At 37.5% G+C, this 17398-nt stretch overlaps 1 protein-coding gene and 1 pseudogene across 1 annotated transcript; one reads left to right on the plus strand and one right to left on the minus strand.

Moving 5' to 3' along the window:
* Positions 1-1373: 1373 nt before the first annotated feature.
* Positions 1374-1829, minus strand: Rpl23al2 (ribosomal protein L23A like 2). The gene has a single exon (XM_017600412.2). The coding sequence runs from the start codon at positions 1827-1829 to the stop codon at positions 1374-1376; it is 456 nt and encodes a 151-aa protein (XP_017455901.2).
* Positions 1830-16033: 14204 nt separating this feature from the next.
* On the plus strand, positions 16034-16668 carry LOC108348321 (high mobility group protein B1 pseudogene; annotated as a pseudogene).
* The last annotated feature ends 730 nt before the right edge of the window (positions 16669-17398 follow it).

Consider the following 17398-nt stretch of genomic DNA (forward strand, 5'->3'; position numbering starts at 1 on the left):
GAATTTCTTGAATTTCTGGACACATATAGATAAATAAAATATGAACTCATATTAATTAAAATTATTTTTCTATGATTTTCATGACACAGAAAGTGTTTTTGAAATGTTTACCCAATGTTGCCTAACTCTTATTACTAATAAGTTAGTGAGATGCAAGTAGTCAATTTAATGACAGTATCATTAAAAGGATCCCCAGAAGACAATAGAATAATTACAAAATTATTATGCCAATTTCCAGTCATGTGAACTTGATTGTTCTTTGTTTTACAGCCTTAATTTCATTTCATTTCATGCATGAATGAATGAGATCTGGTTTCTAAATAGTTTTTCTCTGGTTAGTATTGTCCAGTAGATAAATGACAGAGACTAATTTGAATATTATTGTTGAGTCAGCTCTGCAACATCCAGGTCAACATTTCAAGGGATAAATGTGTATTTGTAAAATAACTGTGAAGACATTTGACAGGTTAGACTTCTGATAAACAATTTCTCCGTTTCTTTCTTTTGTCTAAGCCTCTTGATAGAATGGTACTATTGAAGAACGCAATAGCGCATAGCCAGGGCCTGCCACAGAAAGAATAAATCAGAAATGATCACTAGTTGGGCTCAATTTCTAAGAAGTTTATTTTCTTCAAGCTGTTATAAACTGACAGGCAGAATGGCTTGCCTTTGAGCTGCCTGACAGGTCCCATTGAGACCAGTGAAATGGCAGCTAGGAAGTTAAATGGGACCCTGAGGTCAGTATGGTAACTTTTCTTTTAGTATTAAACATGTATTTTTAAGACCAGTTCACAGACCTTTGAAACTCTCTCCCACACAGGTACAAAAAACCTGGGTTCCGTCCTTGTAAGAATGATATCCATAGTTTGAGACAGGATTCCATCAGAGGATATGGGACAGCTTTGGGCACTGAGCAGAGTAGTGTGAATGAATGTCTATATCAAGTCATCCTCCTGCTGTGTGGAAAAGGAGTTACAGCAGGACTAACACACCACATTGATTTGGTAAGCAAGTAGGAAGCACAAAAGTTTCCTCCATCAATGAAAAGACAAATAATAGAAATATATAAATGTGGATAAGAGGACTAGCATGGAGGAGAGGAGCTGGCCCAAGTGGGAAGATAAAAAGTTATCAGTCAGAATCACTAGAATGCCTTATGCAAAGCTGTCAAAATTTAATTTCGGAAGAAGTGATATAATCACATTACAATATCACAAAAACTTAAATATACTTTTCTTAAAGGGGAAACTCCCTTTGAGTACTTTCATACTATAATCGTAACTATTTTTACATGAAATATTATTCCATGAAATATGCTCTTTTTATGGTGAAAAAAAAAAGTGTATATTTAGAATTAGCCACCTGGACTTGGTTTAGATGATCACAATCTTGTTGGCAACATCTAGAGCATTATAATCAAGAACCAAGTGAACATTCGCCTTTTCTCCATCAGGTCTTATCAAGGTATTGACTTTGGCTACATCAATGTCATAGAGTTTCTTCATGCCCTGTTTGACCTGCTGCTTGTTGGCCTTCACATCCACAATGAACACAAGCATGTTGTTCTCTATTTTCATCATAGCTGACTCAGTGGTCAATGGGAATCTGATGAGAGCATAGTGGTTAAGCTTGGGTACACTCTTTCTAGGATATTTTGGCTGCCTCCAGAGCTGCAGGGTCTTGGGCCACCAGAAAGTGTGTGACATATGGATCTTCTTCTTTTTGTGGCCGTGGACACCTTTTAGCAATTCCTTCTTAGCTTTCAAGGCCTTCACTTTGGCTTCGGCTTTGGGAGGGGCAGGAACTTCCTTCTTCACTTTCAGCACCATCTTGGTGAAAAACAATATGATTTTTTATTATTTCTTCATATTTGCCTTTTGTTGTGGCTTTTTATAATCTACATACTAGGAAGTCAATTTCAAATAAGGAGCAGTAGAAGGCTGAACTTCCAGAATCAGAAGGATTTGAAATGCTCTAGTGCAAATATAAAAGAATAGACTGCACATAAGACCTTATGAGAGGGAATAAAAAGAAACTAGCAAGTCAATAAATAGATGTGAGGTCAGCTTTATCTCATTTTGACAGGTGGAAACTTTTGAGAATTTCCACTGATGAACTCTGTTGTTCAGGTGATTCCCTCCTGCATTACTCAGGGTTCTGTAGAAAACAGAACTTATAGAATGTTTGTGTGTGTGTGTGTGTGTGTGTGTGTGTGTGTGTGTGTGTGTGTGTATCTTACATGTACTTCAACCTGTAAGCGATGTAATAATAATTATATATATAATATATATAACATATATATTTATATATAACATATTACTACTACTACTACTACTACTACTACTACTACTACTACTATTACTATTACTACTGGTACTACGACTATTATGGCTTACAGATTGTGTTCCATTTAGTTCAACATTGATTGTCTACCAATGTAGGGTCAAAAAAATGTAATACTATTTCAGTTCACAAGGCTGAATTTCTCAGCTGGTTTTCAATATACGCCAGAATAATGAAGAACTGGTTTTAATGTCCATAAGCACTAGTGGATATTAGCCCAAATGCTCGAATTACCCTAGATGCACAGAACACATGAAACTCAAGAAGGATGACCAAAATGCGAATGCTTCACTCCTTCTTTAAAAGGGGAACAAGAATACCCTTGGCAGGGAAGAGAGAGGCAAAGATTAAAACAGAGACTGAAGGAACACCCATTCAGAGCCTGCCCCACATGTGACCCATACATATACAGCCACCAACTAGATAAGATGGATGAAGCAAAGAAGTGCAGGCCGACAGGAATCGGATGTAGATCTCTCCTGAGAGACACAGCCAGAATACAGCAAATACAGAGGCGAATGCCAGCAGCAAACCACTGAACTGAGAATAGGACCCCCTTTGAAGGAATCAGAGAAAGAACTGGAAGAGCTTGAAGGGGCTCGAGACCCCATATGAACAACAATGCCAAGCAACCAGAGCTTCCAGGGATTGGGCCACTACCTAAAGACTATACATGGACTGACCCTGGGCTCCAACCTCATAGGTAGCCTAGTAAGGGTACCAGTGGAAGGGGAAGCCCTCGGTCCTGCCAAGACTGAACCCCCAGTGAATGTGATTGTTGGGGGGAGGGCGGTAATGGGGGGAGGATGGGGAGGGGAACACCCATAGAGAAGGGGAGCAGGAGGGGTTAGGGGGATGTTGGCCTGGAAACTGGAAAGGGAATAACAATCAAAATGTAAATAAGGAATACTCAAGTTAATAAAGATTAAAAAAAAAGATGGGATTGAATCATAATTTTCCAATAAAAATTAATGTTTTTTTCCTAAAAAAAATTCCTGCATAACACATAGAAACCATCATTCATCATAGTCAAGTAGGCAGGTCAGTTCAATATATGAAAATCCATGAATGTAATCCACTATATAAACAAACTGAAAGAAAAAAAATCACATGATAATCTCCTTAGATGCAGAAAGAGCATTTGACAAAAACTAACACCTCTTACTGTTAAAAGTTTTAAAGAGATCAGTAATTCAAGACCCATAACTATGCATAATTAAAGCAATTTATTACAAACCAACAGCCAATATAAAAACAAATGGATTACTTGAAGCAATCCCACCTAAATTGGGGACAAGACAAGAATGCCTCCTATCCCCATATCTATTCTGAACAGTACTCAAAGTGCTAGGCAGAACAATAACACAACAAAAAGAGATTGAGTGTAAATTGGCAAAGAAGAAATAAAGGTATTTGCAGATGATATGATTGTATACATAAGTGATCCCAAAAAATTCTACCAGAGAACTTCTCCACTTGATAAACAACTTCAGCAAAGTGGATGAATATAAAATTAACTCAAATAAATCTCTTGCCTCCCTTTATATAAATGATAAACAGGCTGAGAAAGAAATTATGGAAACAACTCCTTTCACAATAGCCACAAATAATATAAAATTTATTGGGGTAACTCTAGCCAAACAAGTGAAACATCTTTATGACAATCACTTCAAATCTTTCCGAAAGAAATAGAAGATCTCAGAAAATCCATGCTCATGGATTGGCAGAAATAACATAGGAAAAATGGCCATCCTATTAAAGGCAATCAGCAGATTCAATGCAATCCCCATAAAAATCACAACACAATTCTTCAAAGACATGGGAAGAGTGATTGTCAAATTCATCTGGAAAGGCAAAAAGCCTATAACAGTGGAAAAAATTCTTAACAGTACAAGAATGGCTGAGAGAATCACCATCCTAGACATCAAACTTCACTACAGAGCAATAGTGATTAAAAACTGCATGGTATTAGTAAAGAGACAGACAGGTTGATCAATGGACTAGAATTGAAAACCCAGAAATAAAATCACACACTACACACAACTGATTTTGACAAAGAAGCCAAAAATATAAAATGGAAAAAAAAAACATCTTCAATAAATTGTACTGGTCTAACTAGATGTCTGTATTTAGAAAAATGAAAATAAACCCATATTTGTCACCTTGCACAAAGCTCAAGTCCAAGTGGATCAAGGACCGCCACATAAAACCAGATATACTTAATCTAATAGAAGAGATAGTGGACAAGAGCCTTGAACTCATTGACACAGGGGAGATTTCTTAAACAGAACTCTAATGGTTACTGTACTTAGATCAAGAATTGATAAATGGGACCTCATGAAACCTGAAAGTTTCTGTAAGGTAAAGAACATAGTTAAAAAGACGAATCAGCATTCTACATATTGGGAAAAAAGTCTTTACTAACCCACTTCCAATAGAGGGCTAATATCCAAAATATACAAAGAACTCGGGAAGCTAACCACCAAAAGACCAAACAACTCAATCGAAAAATGAGATATAGAACTAAACAGAATTTGCAATAGGGATCTTGAATGGCTAAGAAGCACCTTAGGAAATGTTCAAAGTCCTTAGTGATGAGAGAAATGCAAATCAAAACAATACTCAGATTCCGCCTTACACCAGTCAGAATGGCTAAGATCAAAAAGTGAGTTGACAACACATGTTAGTGAGGATGTGGAGAAAGAGAAACACTCCTCTGCTGCTGATGGGATTGCAAACTGGTACAACTACTCATGAAATTAATCTGCAGGTTCCTTAGGAAATTGGAAATATATCTACCTGAAGACCCAGCAATACCAAATCTTGGTAATATACCCCAAAGGTGGCCCACCATGTCGCAGGGGCACATGTTCTATAATGCTCATAACGACCTTATTTGTGATAAGGTCACAAATGCTGGAAACAACCCAGATGTCCCACAACAGAAAAATGGATACAGAAAATGTGGTTCATTTACACAATAGAGTACTACTCAGCTATTAAGAACAAGGCTATCCGCTGAGTGCCTGCAGAAAGAAACAGGAAAGAGCATATGTCAGCAGCTTGACAGCACACCTAAAAGCTCTAGAACAAAAAGAAGCAAATACACCCAGGAGGAGTAGAAGGCAGGAAATAATCAAACTCAGAGCTGAAATCAACCAAGTAGAAACAAAAAGGACCATAGAAAGAATCAACAGAACCAAAAGTTGGTTCTTTGAGAAAATCAACAAGATAGATAAACCCTTAGCCAGACTAACGAGAGGACACAGAGAGTGCGTCCAAATTAACAAAATCAGAAATGAAAAGGGAGACATAACTACAGATTCAGAGGAAATTCAAAAAATCATCAGATCTTACTATAACAACCTATATTCAACAAAACTTGAAAATCTTCAGGAAATGGACAATTTCCTAGAAAGATACCAGGTATCGAAGTTAAATCAGGAACAGATAAACCAGTTAAACAACCCCATAACTCCTAAGGAAATAGAAGCAGTCATTAAAGGTCTCCCAACCAAAAAGAGCCCAGGTCCAGACGGGTTTAGTGCAGAATTCTATCAAACCTTCATAGAAGACCTTATACCAATATTATCCAAACTATTCCACAAAATTGAAACAGATGGAGCCCTACCGAATTCCTTCTATGAAGCCACAATTACTCTTATACCTAAACCACACAAAGACCCAACAAAGAAAGAGAACTTCAGACCAATTTCCCTTATGAATATCGACGCAAAAATACTCAATAAAATTCTGGCAAACCGAATTCAAGAGCACATCAAAACAATCATCCACCATGATCAAGTAGGCTTCATCCCAGGCATGCAGGGATGGTTTAATATAAGGAAAACCATCAACGTGATCCATCATATAAACAAACTGAAAGAACAGAACCACATGATCATTTCATTAGATGCTGAGAAAGCATTTGACAAAATTCAACACCCCTTCATGATAAAAGTCCTGGAAAGAATAGGTATTCAAGGCCCATACCTAAACATAGTAAAAGCCATATACAGCAAACCAGTTGCTAACATTAAACTAAATGGAGAGAAACTTGAAGCAATCCCACTAAAATCAGGGACTAGACAAGGCTGCCCACTCTCTCCCTACTTATTCAATATAGTTCTTGAAGTTCTAGCCAGAGCAATCAGACAACAAAAGGAGATCAAGGGGATACAGATCGGAAAAGAAGAGGTCAAAATATCACTATTTGCAGACGACATGATAGTATATTTAAGTGATCCCAAAAGTTCCACCAGAGAACTACTAAAGCTGATAAACAACTTCAGCAAAGTGGCTGGGTATAAAATTAACTCAAATAAATCAGTTGCCTTCCTCTATACAAAAGAGAAACAAGCCGAGAAAGAAATTAGGGAAACGACACCCTTCATAATAGACCCAAATAATATAAAGTACCTCGGTGTGACTTTAACCAAGCAAGTAAAAGATCTGTACAATAAGAACTTCAAGACACTGAGGAAAGAAATTGAAGAAGACCTCAGGAGATGGAAAGATCTCCCATGCTCATGGATTGGCAGGATTAATATAGTAAAAATGGCCATTTTACCAAAAGCAATCTACAGATTCAATGCAATCCCCATCAAAATACCAATCCAATTCTTCAAAGAGTTAGACAGAACAATTTGCAAATTCATCTGGAATAACAAAAAACCCAGGATAGCTAAAGCTATCCTCAACAATAAGAGGACTTCAGGGGGAATCACTATCCCTGAACTCAAGCAGTATTACAGAGCAATAGTGAGAAAAACTGCATGGTATTGGTACAGAGACAGACAGATAGACCAATGGAATAGAATTGAAGACCCAGAAATGAACCCACACACCTATGGTACTTGATTTTTGACAAAGGAGCCAAAACCATCCAATGGAAAAAAGATAGCATTTTCAGCAAATGGTGCTGGTTCAACTGGAGGGCAACATGTAGAAGAATGCAGATCGATCCATGCTTATCACCCTGTACAAAGCTTAAGTCCAAGTGGATCAAGGACCTCCACATCAAACCAGACACAATCAAACTAATAGAAGAAAAACTAGGGAAGCATCTGGAACACATGGGCACTGGAAAAAATTTCCTGAACAAAACACCAATGGCTTATGCTCTAAGATCAAGAATCGACAAATGGGATCTCATAAAACTGCAAAGCTTCTGTAAGGCAAAGGACACTGTGGTTAGGACAAAACGACAACCAACAGATTGGGAAAAGATCTTTACCAATCCTATAACAGATAGAGGCCTTATATCCAAAATATACAAAGAACTCAAGAAGTTAGACCGCAGGGAAACAAATAACCCTATTAAAAAATGGGGTTCAGAGCTGAACAAAGAATTCACAGCTGAGGAATGCCGAATGGCTGAGAAACACCTAAAGAAATGTTCAACATCTTTAGTCATAAGGGAAATGCAAATCAAAACAACCCTGAGATTTCACCTCACACCAGTGAGAATGGCTAAGATCAAAAACTCAGGTGACAGCAGATGCTGGCGAGGATGTGGAGAAAGAGGAACACTCCTCCATTGTTGGTGGGATTGCAGACTGGTAAAACCATTCTGGAAATCAGTCTGGAGTTTCCTCAGAAAATTGGACATTGAACTGCCTGAGGATCCAGCCATACCTCTCTTGGGCATATACCCAAAAGATGCCTCAACATATAAAAGAGACACGTGCTCCACTATGTTCATCGCAGCCTTATTTATAATAGCCAGAAACTGGAAAGAACCCAGATGCCCTTCAACAGAGGAATGGATACAGAAAATGTGGTACATCTACACAATGGAATATTACTCAGCTATCAAAAACAACGAGTTTATGAAATTCGTAGGCAAATGGTTGGAACTGGAAAATATCATCCTGAGTGAGCTAACCCACTCACAGAAAGACATACATGGTATGCACTCATTGATAAGTGGCTATTAGCCCAAATGCTTGAATTACCCTAGATCCCTAGAACAAAGGAAACTCAAGACGGATGATCAAAATGTGAATGCTTCACTCCTTCTTTAAATGAGGAAAAAGAATACCCTTGGCAGGGAAGGGAGAGGCAAAGATTAAAACAGAGACTGAAGGAACACCCATTCAGAGCCTGCCCCACAGGTGGCCCATACATATACAGCCACCCAATTAGACAAGATGGATGAAGCAAAGAAGTGCAGACTGACAGGAGCCGGATGTAGATCGCTCCTGAGAGACACAGCCAGAATACAGCAAATACAGAGGCGAATGCCAGCAGCAAACCACTGAACTGAGAATAGGTCCCCTGTTGAAGGAATCAGAGAAAGAACTGGAAGAGCTTGAAGGTGCTCGAGACCCCAAAAGTACAACAATGTCAAGCAACCAGAGCTTCCAGGGACTAAGCCACTACCTAAAGACTATACATGGACTGATCCTGGACTCTGACCCCATAGGTAGCAATGAATATCCTAGTAAGAGCACCAGTGGAAGGGGAAGCCCTGGGTCCTGCTAAGACTGAACCCCCAGTGAACTAGACTATGCGGGGAGGGTGGCAATGGGGGGAGGTTTGGGAGGGGAACACCCCCAAGGAAGGGGAGGGGAGAGGGTGATGTCTGTCCGGAAACCTGAAAGGGAATAACACTTGAAATGTATATAATAAATACTCAAGATAATAAAAAAAATAAAATAAAATAAAAAAGAAAAAGAAAAAAAAAAAAAGAACAAGGCTATCCTGAGTTTTGCAGGCAAATGGATGTAACTAGAAAATATCATCCTGAATGAGGTATCTCAGACCCCAAAGCATATGCCCAATTGATTCTCACTAATAAGTGGCTGTTATCCAACACAAGAAAGAAAGAAAGAAAGAAAGAAAGAAAGAAAGAAAGTAAGTAAGTTAGTTCAGAATACCCAAGATATAGTCCACAGAACTCATAAAGTTAAAAAGCTGAAGTCCCAATGAGGACACCTCAGTCCCACTTGGGAGGGAGAAGAAAGTAATCATAAAGGGGGAGAGAAGGAGGTACATGGGAGGGAAAGGCAATAGGAATGGGGGAATAAAGGGAAATAAGAGCTGGTGTTAGATGGATGAGAAGGACTGAAGCCCTGAAGGCCAGCAGAAAGAATGGAAACAAGCAACCTCAGGAGGTAGAAGTTTGGGGTAGGGGTGGGGGTGCTCCAGCAGGCAGTAGAGACCTGGCAGGTGAGAGATGCTGAGGACTCAAAGGGAGGGACCTTAGGTGAAATGCCCTACAGTCGGGAGAGGAAACTTGTAAAGCCAACTTGCAGGAGAAAGACAGGGCCTCAAGTGAGGGATGGGGTTGCCATCACACAGTCAAAACACTGACCCATAATGTTCCTGTCTGAAAGAACTCCAGAGATGGAAAAGGAGAGGAGCTCAAGAAAAAGAAGGTCCAACAACAGGCCCAAAGTTGGATCCTGCTCAAGGGGAGGCCCAGAGGCTTGACACGACCTATCATGACTGCCCTCTAAAAGACCCAACAAGCAGCCGAAAGAGTCAGATGCAGATATTTGCACCCATCCAATGGACAGAAGCTGCTGACCCCTGTGGTTGAATTCGGAAGAGCTGGGAAAAAGCTGAGGATTAGGACAACCCTGTACAAGTACCAGCAGTCACAATTAACCTGGACCCCTGAGATATCTCAAACACTGGATCACCAACCAGGCAGCATAGACGAGCTGATATGAGGCCCCCAACACACATACTACTGAGGGCTGCCTGGTCTGGATTCAGTCAGAGAAGTTGCACCTCACCCTCAAGAGACTGGAGGCCCCACAGAGTTTAGAAGTCAGGTGCTGTGGTAGGTAGGGATGTGGAGATATGGGTGGGGAGGACGTATAGGATATGGAATAGGACCAGGAGGGGAATAAATCTACAGTATTAAAAAATAGATTAAAACAAAAAAGAAGAGGATGAGAATATATGGATCAGTGGTAATAAAATCCTGGCACTTATGGGTTCTATGTTTGGGCCTGAGCTTTGCAAAGCCTAAAAAGTGCACGTAATGCTAAAGCTATGTTCAACATGTTTTGATCTCTGAGCATAAAGTATTGCTATAGGATACTGTGAAGACATTGGGTCTCACTTAGATTCTGTTTTTAACTTGCGTTGTTATTTTTTTCCAGATTTTACAAAATGTTATATCTATTTAATCGCCTTCCTTATTTATCGAAATTTCTTCACAAATTAATTCTTTGAATATGAAGTATAGTCAACTATAGAACGTAAAAAACAAGTAGAAAGAAACGGTTTTGACAGAGAGAATATTTTGCCTTAGGTCTTTATGTTGAGTGCTAATAAACCCACTATGAAAAGCATCAGTTTAACAACTATGCTCTTTATTTTATTCTGTTGATGAAAGTGTTTTAAATGCTATTCTAGACTCATCATGCTTACTGGTAAATTATCCGTGCTCCTCACCCATCTCTCATTGCCGCACTGTAAACTTTTATCATAAGTTCCTTCCTTTCGCTTCCCACTTGGCTCATCCATCGCTCTCTGGTTTCTTGTGTAACATTAACCGTGTGAAACAGTTTTAACAGGTATGTTTTTTATTAAATGGCGTGTACCATGAATTATTTACTTGGATTATATCACTAAAATAGTAGTCCTTTTAAGCGTGTATGTTGAATATTCACAGTGAACTTTTGGAGCGCGTTCTAGTGTGGCTGGTTTAACTCCCTTGCTTCAAGGTATATGTGGAAAGCTCATCAATCTGCCTCATTTCTGATCTGTTATCCCAAAGTTCCAAACATGAATCTAAAAAACTGCATTGTATTTATTATTTAAGTAATATTGCTTATCAGTTATTTCATCTAATTAAAAATTAACTAAGCTATACATTTTTCTGAACATTCCTTTAAAAATACTATTTAGTTTAATGTTTATTCACTGGGAAGTCAGTTTATAAAAACACCAGCTAGAAATGAAATAAACTGAAAGAACCATTTCCAACTACATTATTTCATTAGTTGATAATTTAATATATTATGTAAATTACATGAATTTCCATTTTACTATTAAGTTTGGTGAAGACCACTTTCTACTTAGGAGTTGCAAAGCCATTTCATTTTAGAAAACTTAATGATATTCAAATCTGACTTAAACAGAACCATAGGTGACTAATGGCTTGATGTTAAATTATTAGAAAATACTTCTGTACCAATTATTCTGGAAAAAAAAAGACTATTCTAAAAAATATTGCCAAGGCATTCAGTTTGGTGGCAAAATAATAATTCAAAACAAGCTGAAGAATTGGGATTAGAAGCTGTATGCTTTGTACAAACAATCTTTGAGATATCATATATATATGTATATATATATATGTATGTATATATGTATATTCAGGAGAGAAAAAAGACATTCTACCACACCAGTACTATTTTTTCAGCGTTTGCTACATGGAGAACACAAGAGAGGCAGGGCTGGAATCCTTGCCTAAGGCCCTTCCTGAAACGATTTATTCATTATCTCCCTACAAGTGGTGAATGACCCGAAAATAATCTGATCAAGGTCTAGATTTGTTTCAGAAAGGCTTGAAATCTGGAGGTGTAATGCTGAAGCTCTTCCACTGGGGAAATTCTTTCCCTAGAGAAAATTAAACAGCTCAGAATGTCAAACTTTGATCTAAACTGCACACAACATTTAGAAATAGTATCAAGACAGTAATTTCCTTATGTTTCCATCTGCAGGTGTGAGCCTCAATAGCAAACACAAAAAGCCCAAAACATCGAATTGTTGCAGAAACTATTCTCAAGGGTACATTTTAGTAATTATCTCATATTATCCATGGAACATATTGGAAGCATAGCTAGGGGTAAGGCAGAATCGAAAGACTTAGTTCGAATATTTTATGTGTGGTTTTGTTGTGTGGTTTTAATAGCTATGTATAAATTATTTCTAATTACAGAGACAGGACTAGTGCCACACTCTCTGAAATCCATTTCTAGCTCAGACAGACAAAGTATCTCAGTGCTCCCTAGATGCATATTTCTTCTGAGTAATTTTATCGCGGTGATGCAGATGTCGCTCTGAGGCTTCTGAGGAAGGTGTCACATACTCAAAAACCTACCCCTTCTCTTGTAGGTAGTAGAAAGGAAAACAACTCAGCCTGGGTATAGAAAATCTTTAAAGCGAAAACTATGAAACCTGTTCTCAGGTGCATCAGTGTTTTCTCCTTTACTCCTCTTACCTCGGCATGTTCAAATACATCTGCTCCTCGCATAACCACTATTCACTAGTGGAAACTTCACAAGGTGGATCTCCGTCAGCACAGTGCTCAAGTATCTGGAGTGTCTTTTTGTATATTTTACTGCTAAGAAAGAGCACAAAGGAAAGTGACAACCTCTGAAAGCTGGTAGTGCATCACCTAATAACGTGCTACTCTCTGAATTTGAAAGTCAAAAGCTTCTTTGATTTGCACTAAAAGGTGTCTCCTTAAATGATATGATATTTGCTCCTTACAAAGCAGTTGAGGATAGGGAGAGTTGCTGCCCACCTATCACATGTATTGGTAATTTGCAGGGAGGAAAGAAAGCAATAAACACAGAAACACCAAGGGAAGAACTGCAGATTGATACAGTGTCTATTACTTACTAAACAGTAAAGAAAATAAAATTGGTTCAAAACATATATTGCCTCATACTCAATAAATGAAGAACATAGGTAGGAATGAAGCCAGGAGGACCTCGGCTCACTGTTTAGCAAACTAAACTCTTGGAATAGAAAGGTTGACAGAGCCATATCTGCTGTGGACTCAGGACCTGGATCAGATATTGTTAGATGAAGCTGTAGGTAAAAATAAGATCTTACTTGTTGCCTAATATTTTTGTCACTGAGAGCTGCTGAAGGCCAGACTCAGGGCCTGGGCCCTGGTCATGTGACACTTTCACACAAGACAAAAATGTACTTATTTAGTGCTGGTGAAGCAGCTTCTCTATAGTGGGCTTCAGTGGAATTTTATCCATGATAAATTAAGGTCATTGTTTCTTATTGTATCAGGTTGACTCACTCCAATGGCCAGAGAGAGAAAGTGTTAGTGAAAAGTGAGGGATCCCCTCTCCATTCTAGATAATTCTGGTAGCAAGGGCAAATCTACACACATATAAAAATGAGACTAACTCATGTCTCAGTAAGTGAGCACACCAATCATTGTCTTTGTCACGAAAGAGAGGAAAGAATAAGACTGGGTGCTAAGGAGGCAAAGAATCCAGTTTAAGTCTAATATGAAGAGAATGAAAATCTCTAGAAGATTTGGCCTTCTCATCAGTAGACTATGATAACTACCTTGTATATTTATATAGGGACTTGAATAAATATTATTTATTTATTCAATTTATTTATTTATTATTTATTTATTCAATTATTATTAAATAATAATAGTATTAAATAATAATAATAAAATTATTATTATTAGTAGTAATAATAGTATTAAATACAGTATTCCAGTAGGGGATTTCTAATATGTGTTTTGTTAGTCACAGTTTCATATACATGATAATCTGTTATTACCTGAATAAAATGAATCTTGATAAAATTAAATACAGTTGAATATCTTTGTATAAAGCCACCAATGCTTTTGCTTTTGCCATTTGAATTGGATCTGCCTTGTGATCAGGTTAAGTATTGTTTCCTTTCTGTTTCTGAAAATCATAAGACAGTCCACTTACCAGATATATGTTCTGAAAAAATACCACACATAAAGTCCTTTGAGTTCTCTGTGAGATCATCTAGATCATCTCTGGGTTCCATGACAAATCAACATGACGAAGGGTAAATAACTGTCCCCAGGAAAAGATTCTTTTGCATTCACATGGTCAACTTGAGGGTGGCCAAGACAATTATTATTACTGTTGTTCTTCTCCTATGTCATCTCATCTAAGATTAGCTCTAAAATAAACAGAGTATTATACTCAGCATGCTGCTAAAAAAAGTTAGGCACTAAACGAGGTAAATTATATCTTCTTTACTGTACTTTTAACATTTAGCAATAACTATCAAATATACTGAATATCAACAATAATTGAAAGCATATCCTGGGAATCGTAAATTATGATTATTAAATTAATTGTTCCTATATTATTCTTTTAAATAAGCAATTCGACATCTTTTTAATTCTATTTTGTTGAGATCACACTGTTTCTTACTCTAAGTTAACCTATATAAGCACTGCTTAAAAAGCTGGTCTTTCCCCTGTGGATTCTCTATTTAATGATCAGAAATTGACTCCTTTGGTAGAACAAACACAGAAGAAATATAACTGTACTGTGATGGTCACTAAACAAGACCATCTAGTCAACAACCCATGAGTCACACATAGAAAAAAATCACTTACAGCCAAGATTTTTTCCTTCACATAGAACAAGCACTATAATCAAGGCCAGTATTTCCAAAGCTGACATGTTCATTTCTGGATGTGCTTATCATTAATTTACAGAGATTATCGTCTAAAGGGCAGATTAATGTAGCTTTGAAACACAAATTGATGACACTAAATCAAGTTATCAAAAGCATAATCTAAAATCAGATACACAGAATACAAGAATAAGACATCTCAGCAATCATTGTGATGATTTGCAATGGAATGTCATTAAAGATAGATCTAAAACTCATGTCAGCGGGTTCTACCAAGGGATCAGTGAAGCATAGTCCTTTTGTGTCCCATTGCAATAGTGAGAGGACACAAGCAAGGTGAGAGGTGAAAGGTCAAGTTATGAGTAATTTATGATAGGGCAAAAACAGTTTTGGGAATCTAATTTCCTATTTCGATGGAATAATATCACTTGTACAATATTTTAAATGCAGTTGATCTTAGTTCAACTTATCTCAGTACAGAATCTGCTCTTTTATAAACATGAATATGAATCAGTACAGTAGATGAATGGGTATGTGACATATTTGCTTATTATCTATGAGCAAGATTTCTTGCTCATAGAAACAGAACATATAGTTTCAAACTATGGAGAATTTCCATATCAGTGGCCTTCAGGGTATGTAAAGTTAATTAATCTTTAATTCACTCAAAGTGATGAACATCTTTCTATATTTAGGATCATAAGAACAGAATACTGCACATTTAGTTTAAATACACAATAATAGTAACTTGCTCACTCAATGCAGATTAAGTCTCACTGGAACAAATAAAAAATAAAGCAACATGATTCTTAGAATCTCTAGTGAACAATAGTCTACTTAAAAATGTATAGATATATGGTTCTCTACCAGTTTATATATTGAAACGCATTCACAGAGACCTGTTTTAAACCCTTAGAGAGTTCTGAAAAGAATTTACTACTGTAAGTACTTACTGAATATCTAATGTCAAGAACTATGGAAATTTTCTCGTAAAAAATGTGTATCTCACTTCATTTATGAGGATTAGAATCTTAGCACACGCACACATACATACAAATGTATTTCTCACATGGATTGAGACATAACTATTTCAACTCTGTTTGATACTGGGCTGTGATGCATCAATTTTTGCAAGGCATAATGTCTCCACTTGTACCTTATTAGTAATGCCTTATTAGTAAGCATGATAATAAAAAGATCATCTTCCTCCTTTGTCAGAGTGTTTTCTGGAATTAAATTGTAGAACTGCTAAGGGGGACATTTCTTAAGACTCTATTTGTGGGGCAAGTGAGAGCCGGACGGGCACTGGGCAAATCTGTGCCTTGCGGAGGAAAATCAACTAAACATGGGCAAAGGAGATCCTAAAACGCTAAAAATGTCCTCAAATGCATTCTCTGTGCAAGCCTGCCTAGAGGAGCACAAGAAAAAGCATCCAGATGCTTCTGTCAACTTCTCCGAGTTCTCCAAGAAGTGCTCAGAGAGGTGGAAAACCATGTCTGCTAAGGAAAGGGGGAAATTTAAAGATATGGCAAAGGCTGACAAGGCTAGTTATGAAAGAGAAATGAAAACCTACATCCCCCCAAAGGGGAGACCAAAAGGAAGTTCAAGGATCCCAATGCACCCAAGAGGCCTCCTTCAGTCTTCTTCTTGTTCTGTTCTTAGTAGTGCCCAAAAATCAAAGGCGAGCATCCTGGTTTTTCCATTGGTGATGCTGCAAGGAAACTAGGAGAGATGTGGAACAATACTGTCACAGATGACAAGAAACCCTATGAGAAGAAGACCGCTAAGCTGAAGAAATATGGGAGGGATATTGATACCTACAGAGCTAAAGGAAAACCTGATGCAGTGAAAAAGAGGGTGGTCAAGGCTGAAAAGAGCAAGGAAAAGAAGGAAGAGGAAAATGATGAGGAGGATGAAGAGGATGAGGAAAAGGAAGAAGACTAGGAAGGTGAAGATCATGATGAAGATGATGATGAATGAGTTGGTTCTAGTGAAGTTTTTTCCTTGTCTATAAAGCATTTAAATCCTCTGTACACAACTCACTCCTTTCAAAGAAAAAATTGAAAAGTAAGACTATGTAAGATTTGTTTTTAGAGTTTACAGTGCTTTTGTTGTTGTTGTCTTGGTTTTTTTGTTTGTTTTGTTTTGTTTTTGTATAGTTAACACACTACTGAATGTGTCTTTAGATAGTTCTGTCCTGGTGGTATTTTCAATAGCCACTAACTTTGCCTGGTACAGTCTGGGATTGTAAATTGGTATGGAAATTTAAAGCAGGTTCTTGTTGGTGCACAGCACAAATTAGTTATATACGGGGACAGTAGTTTGTTTTTTGTTTTTTGGGTTTTTTTCTTTTTGTTTTTTTTTTCCTTTGGTTTTATCTTTGTTTTTTTTGTTTTTGTTTTTGTTTTTGTTTTGTTTTGTTTTTGGTTGTTGCTCTTTCACCTTCAGTTGTCGCTTACTAAGCTTATACGAAGATAATTCTTCTGTTAACTGAATATCGCCCTATAATTCAAAAAAAAAGTGGCTGTTTTGTTGGCATTCTGAATGCTTGTAAGTAAATATAATTTTTTTATTAAAAAAGTACTTTTTTTGCTAGAAAGAAAGTGAATAGTGAATGAAATTGGCCCTAACTTTCAAAGTGAAGATACTCACTCTTCGAATCAGAGGACATGAGCTGTACACTAAAAGTACATGCTCAGAGAGTACCCAA

Source organism: Rattus norvegicus, chromosome 16 (genome assembly GCF_036323735.1).
Source record: "Rattus norvegicus strain BN/NHsdMcwi chromosome 16, GRCr8, whole genome shotgun sequence".
In the NCBI taxonomy this organism is placed as follows: Eukaryota; Metazoa; Chordata; class Mammalia; order Rodentia; family Muridae; genus Rattus; species Rattus norvegicus.

What these genes read in the sequence shown, in the direction of transcription:
- Rpl23al2 (XM_017600412.2), bottom strand. Translation starts at nt 1,829, where the DNA reads ATGGTGCTGAAAGTGAAGAAGGAAGTTCCTGCCCCTCCCAAAGCCGAA.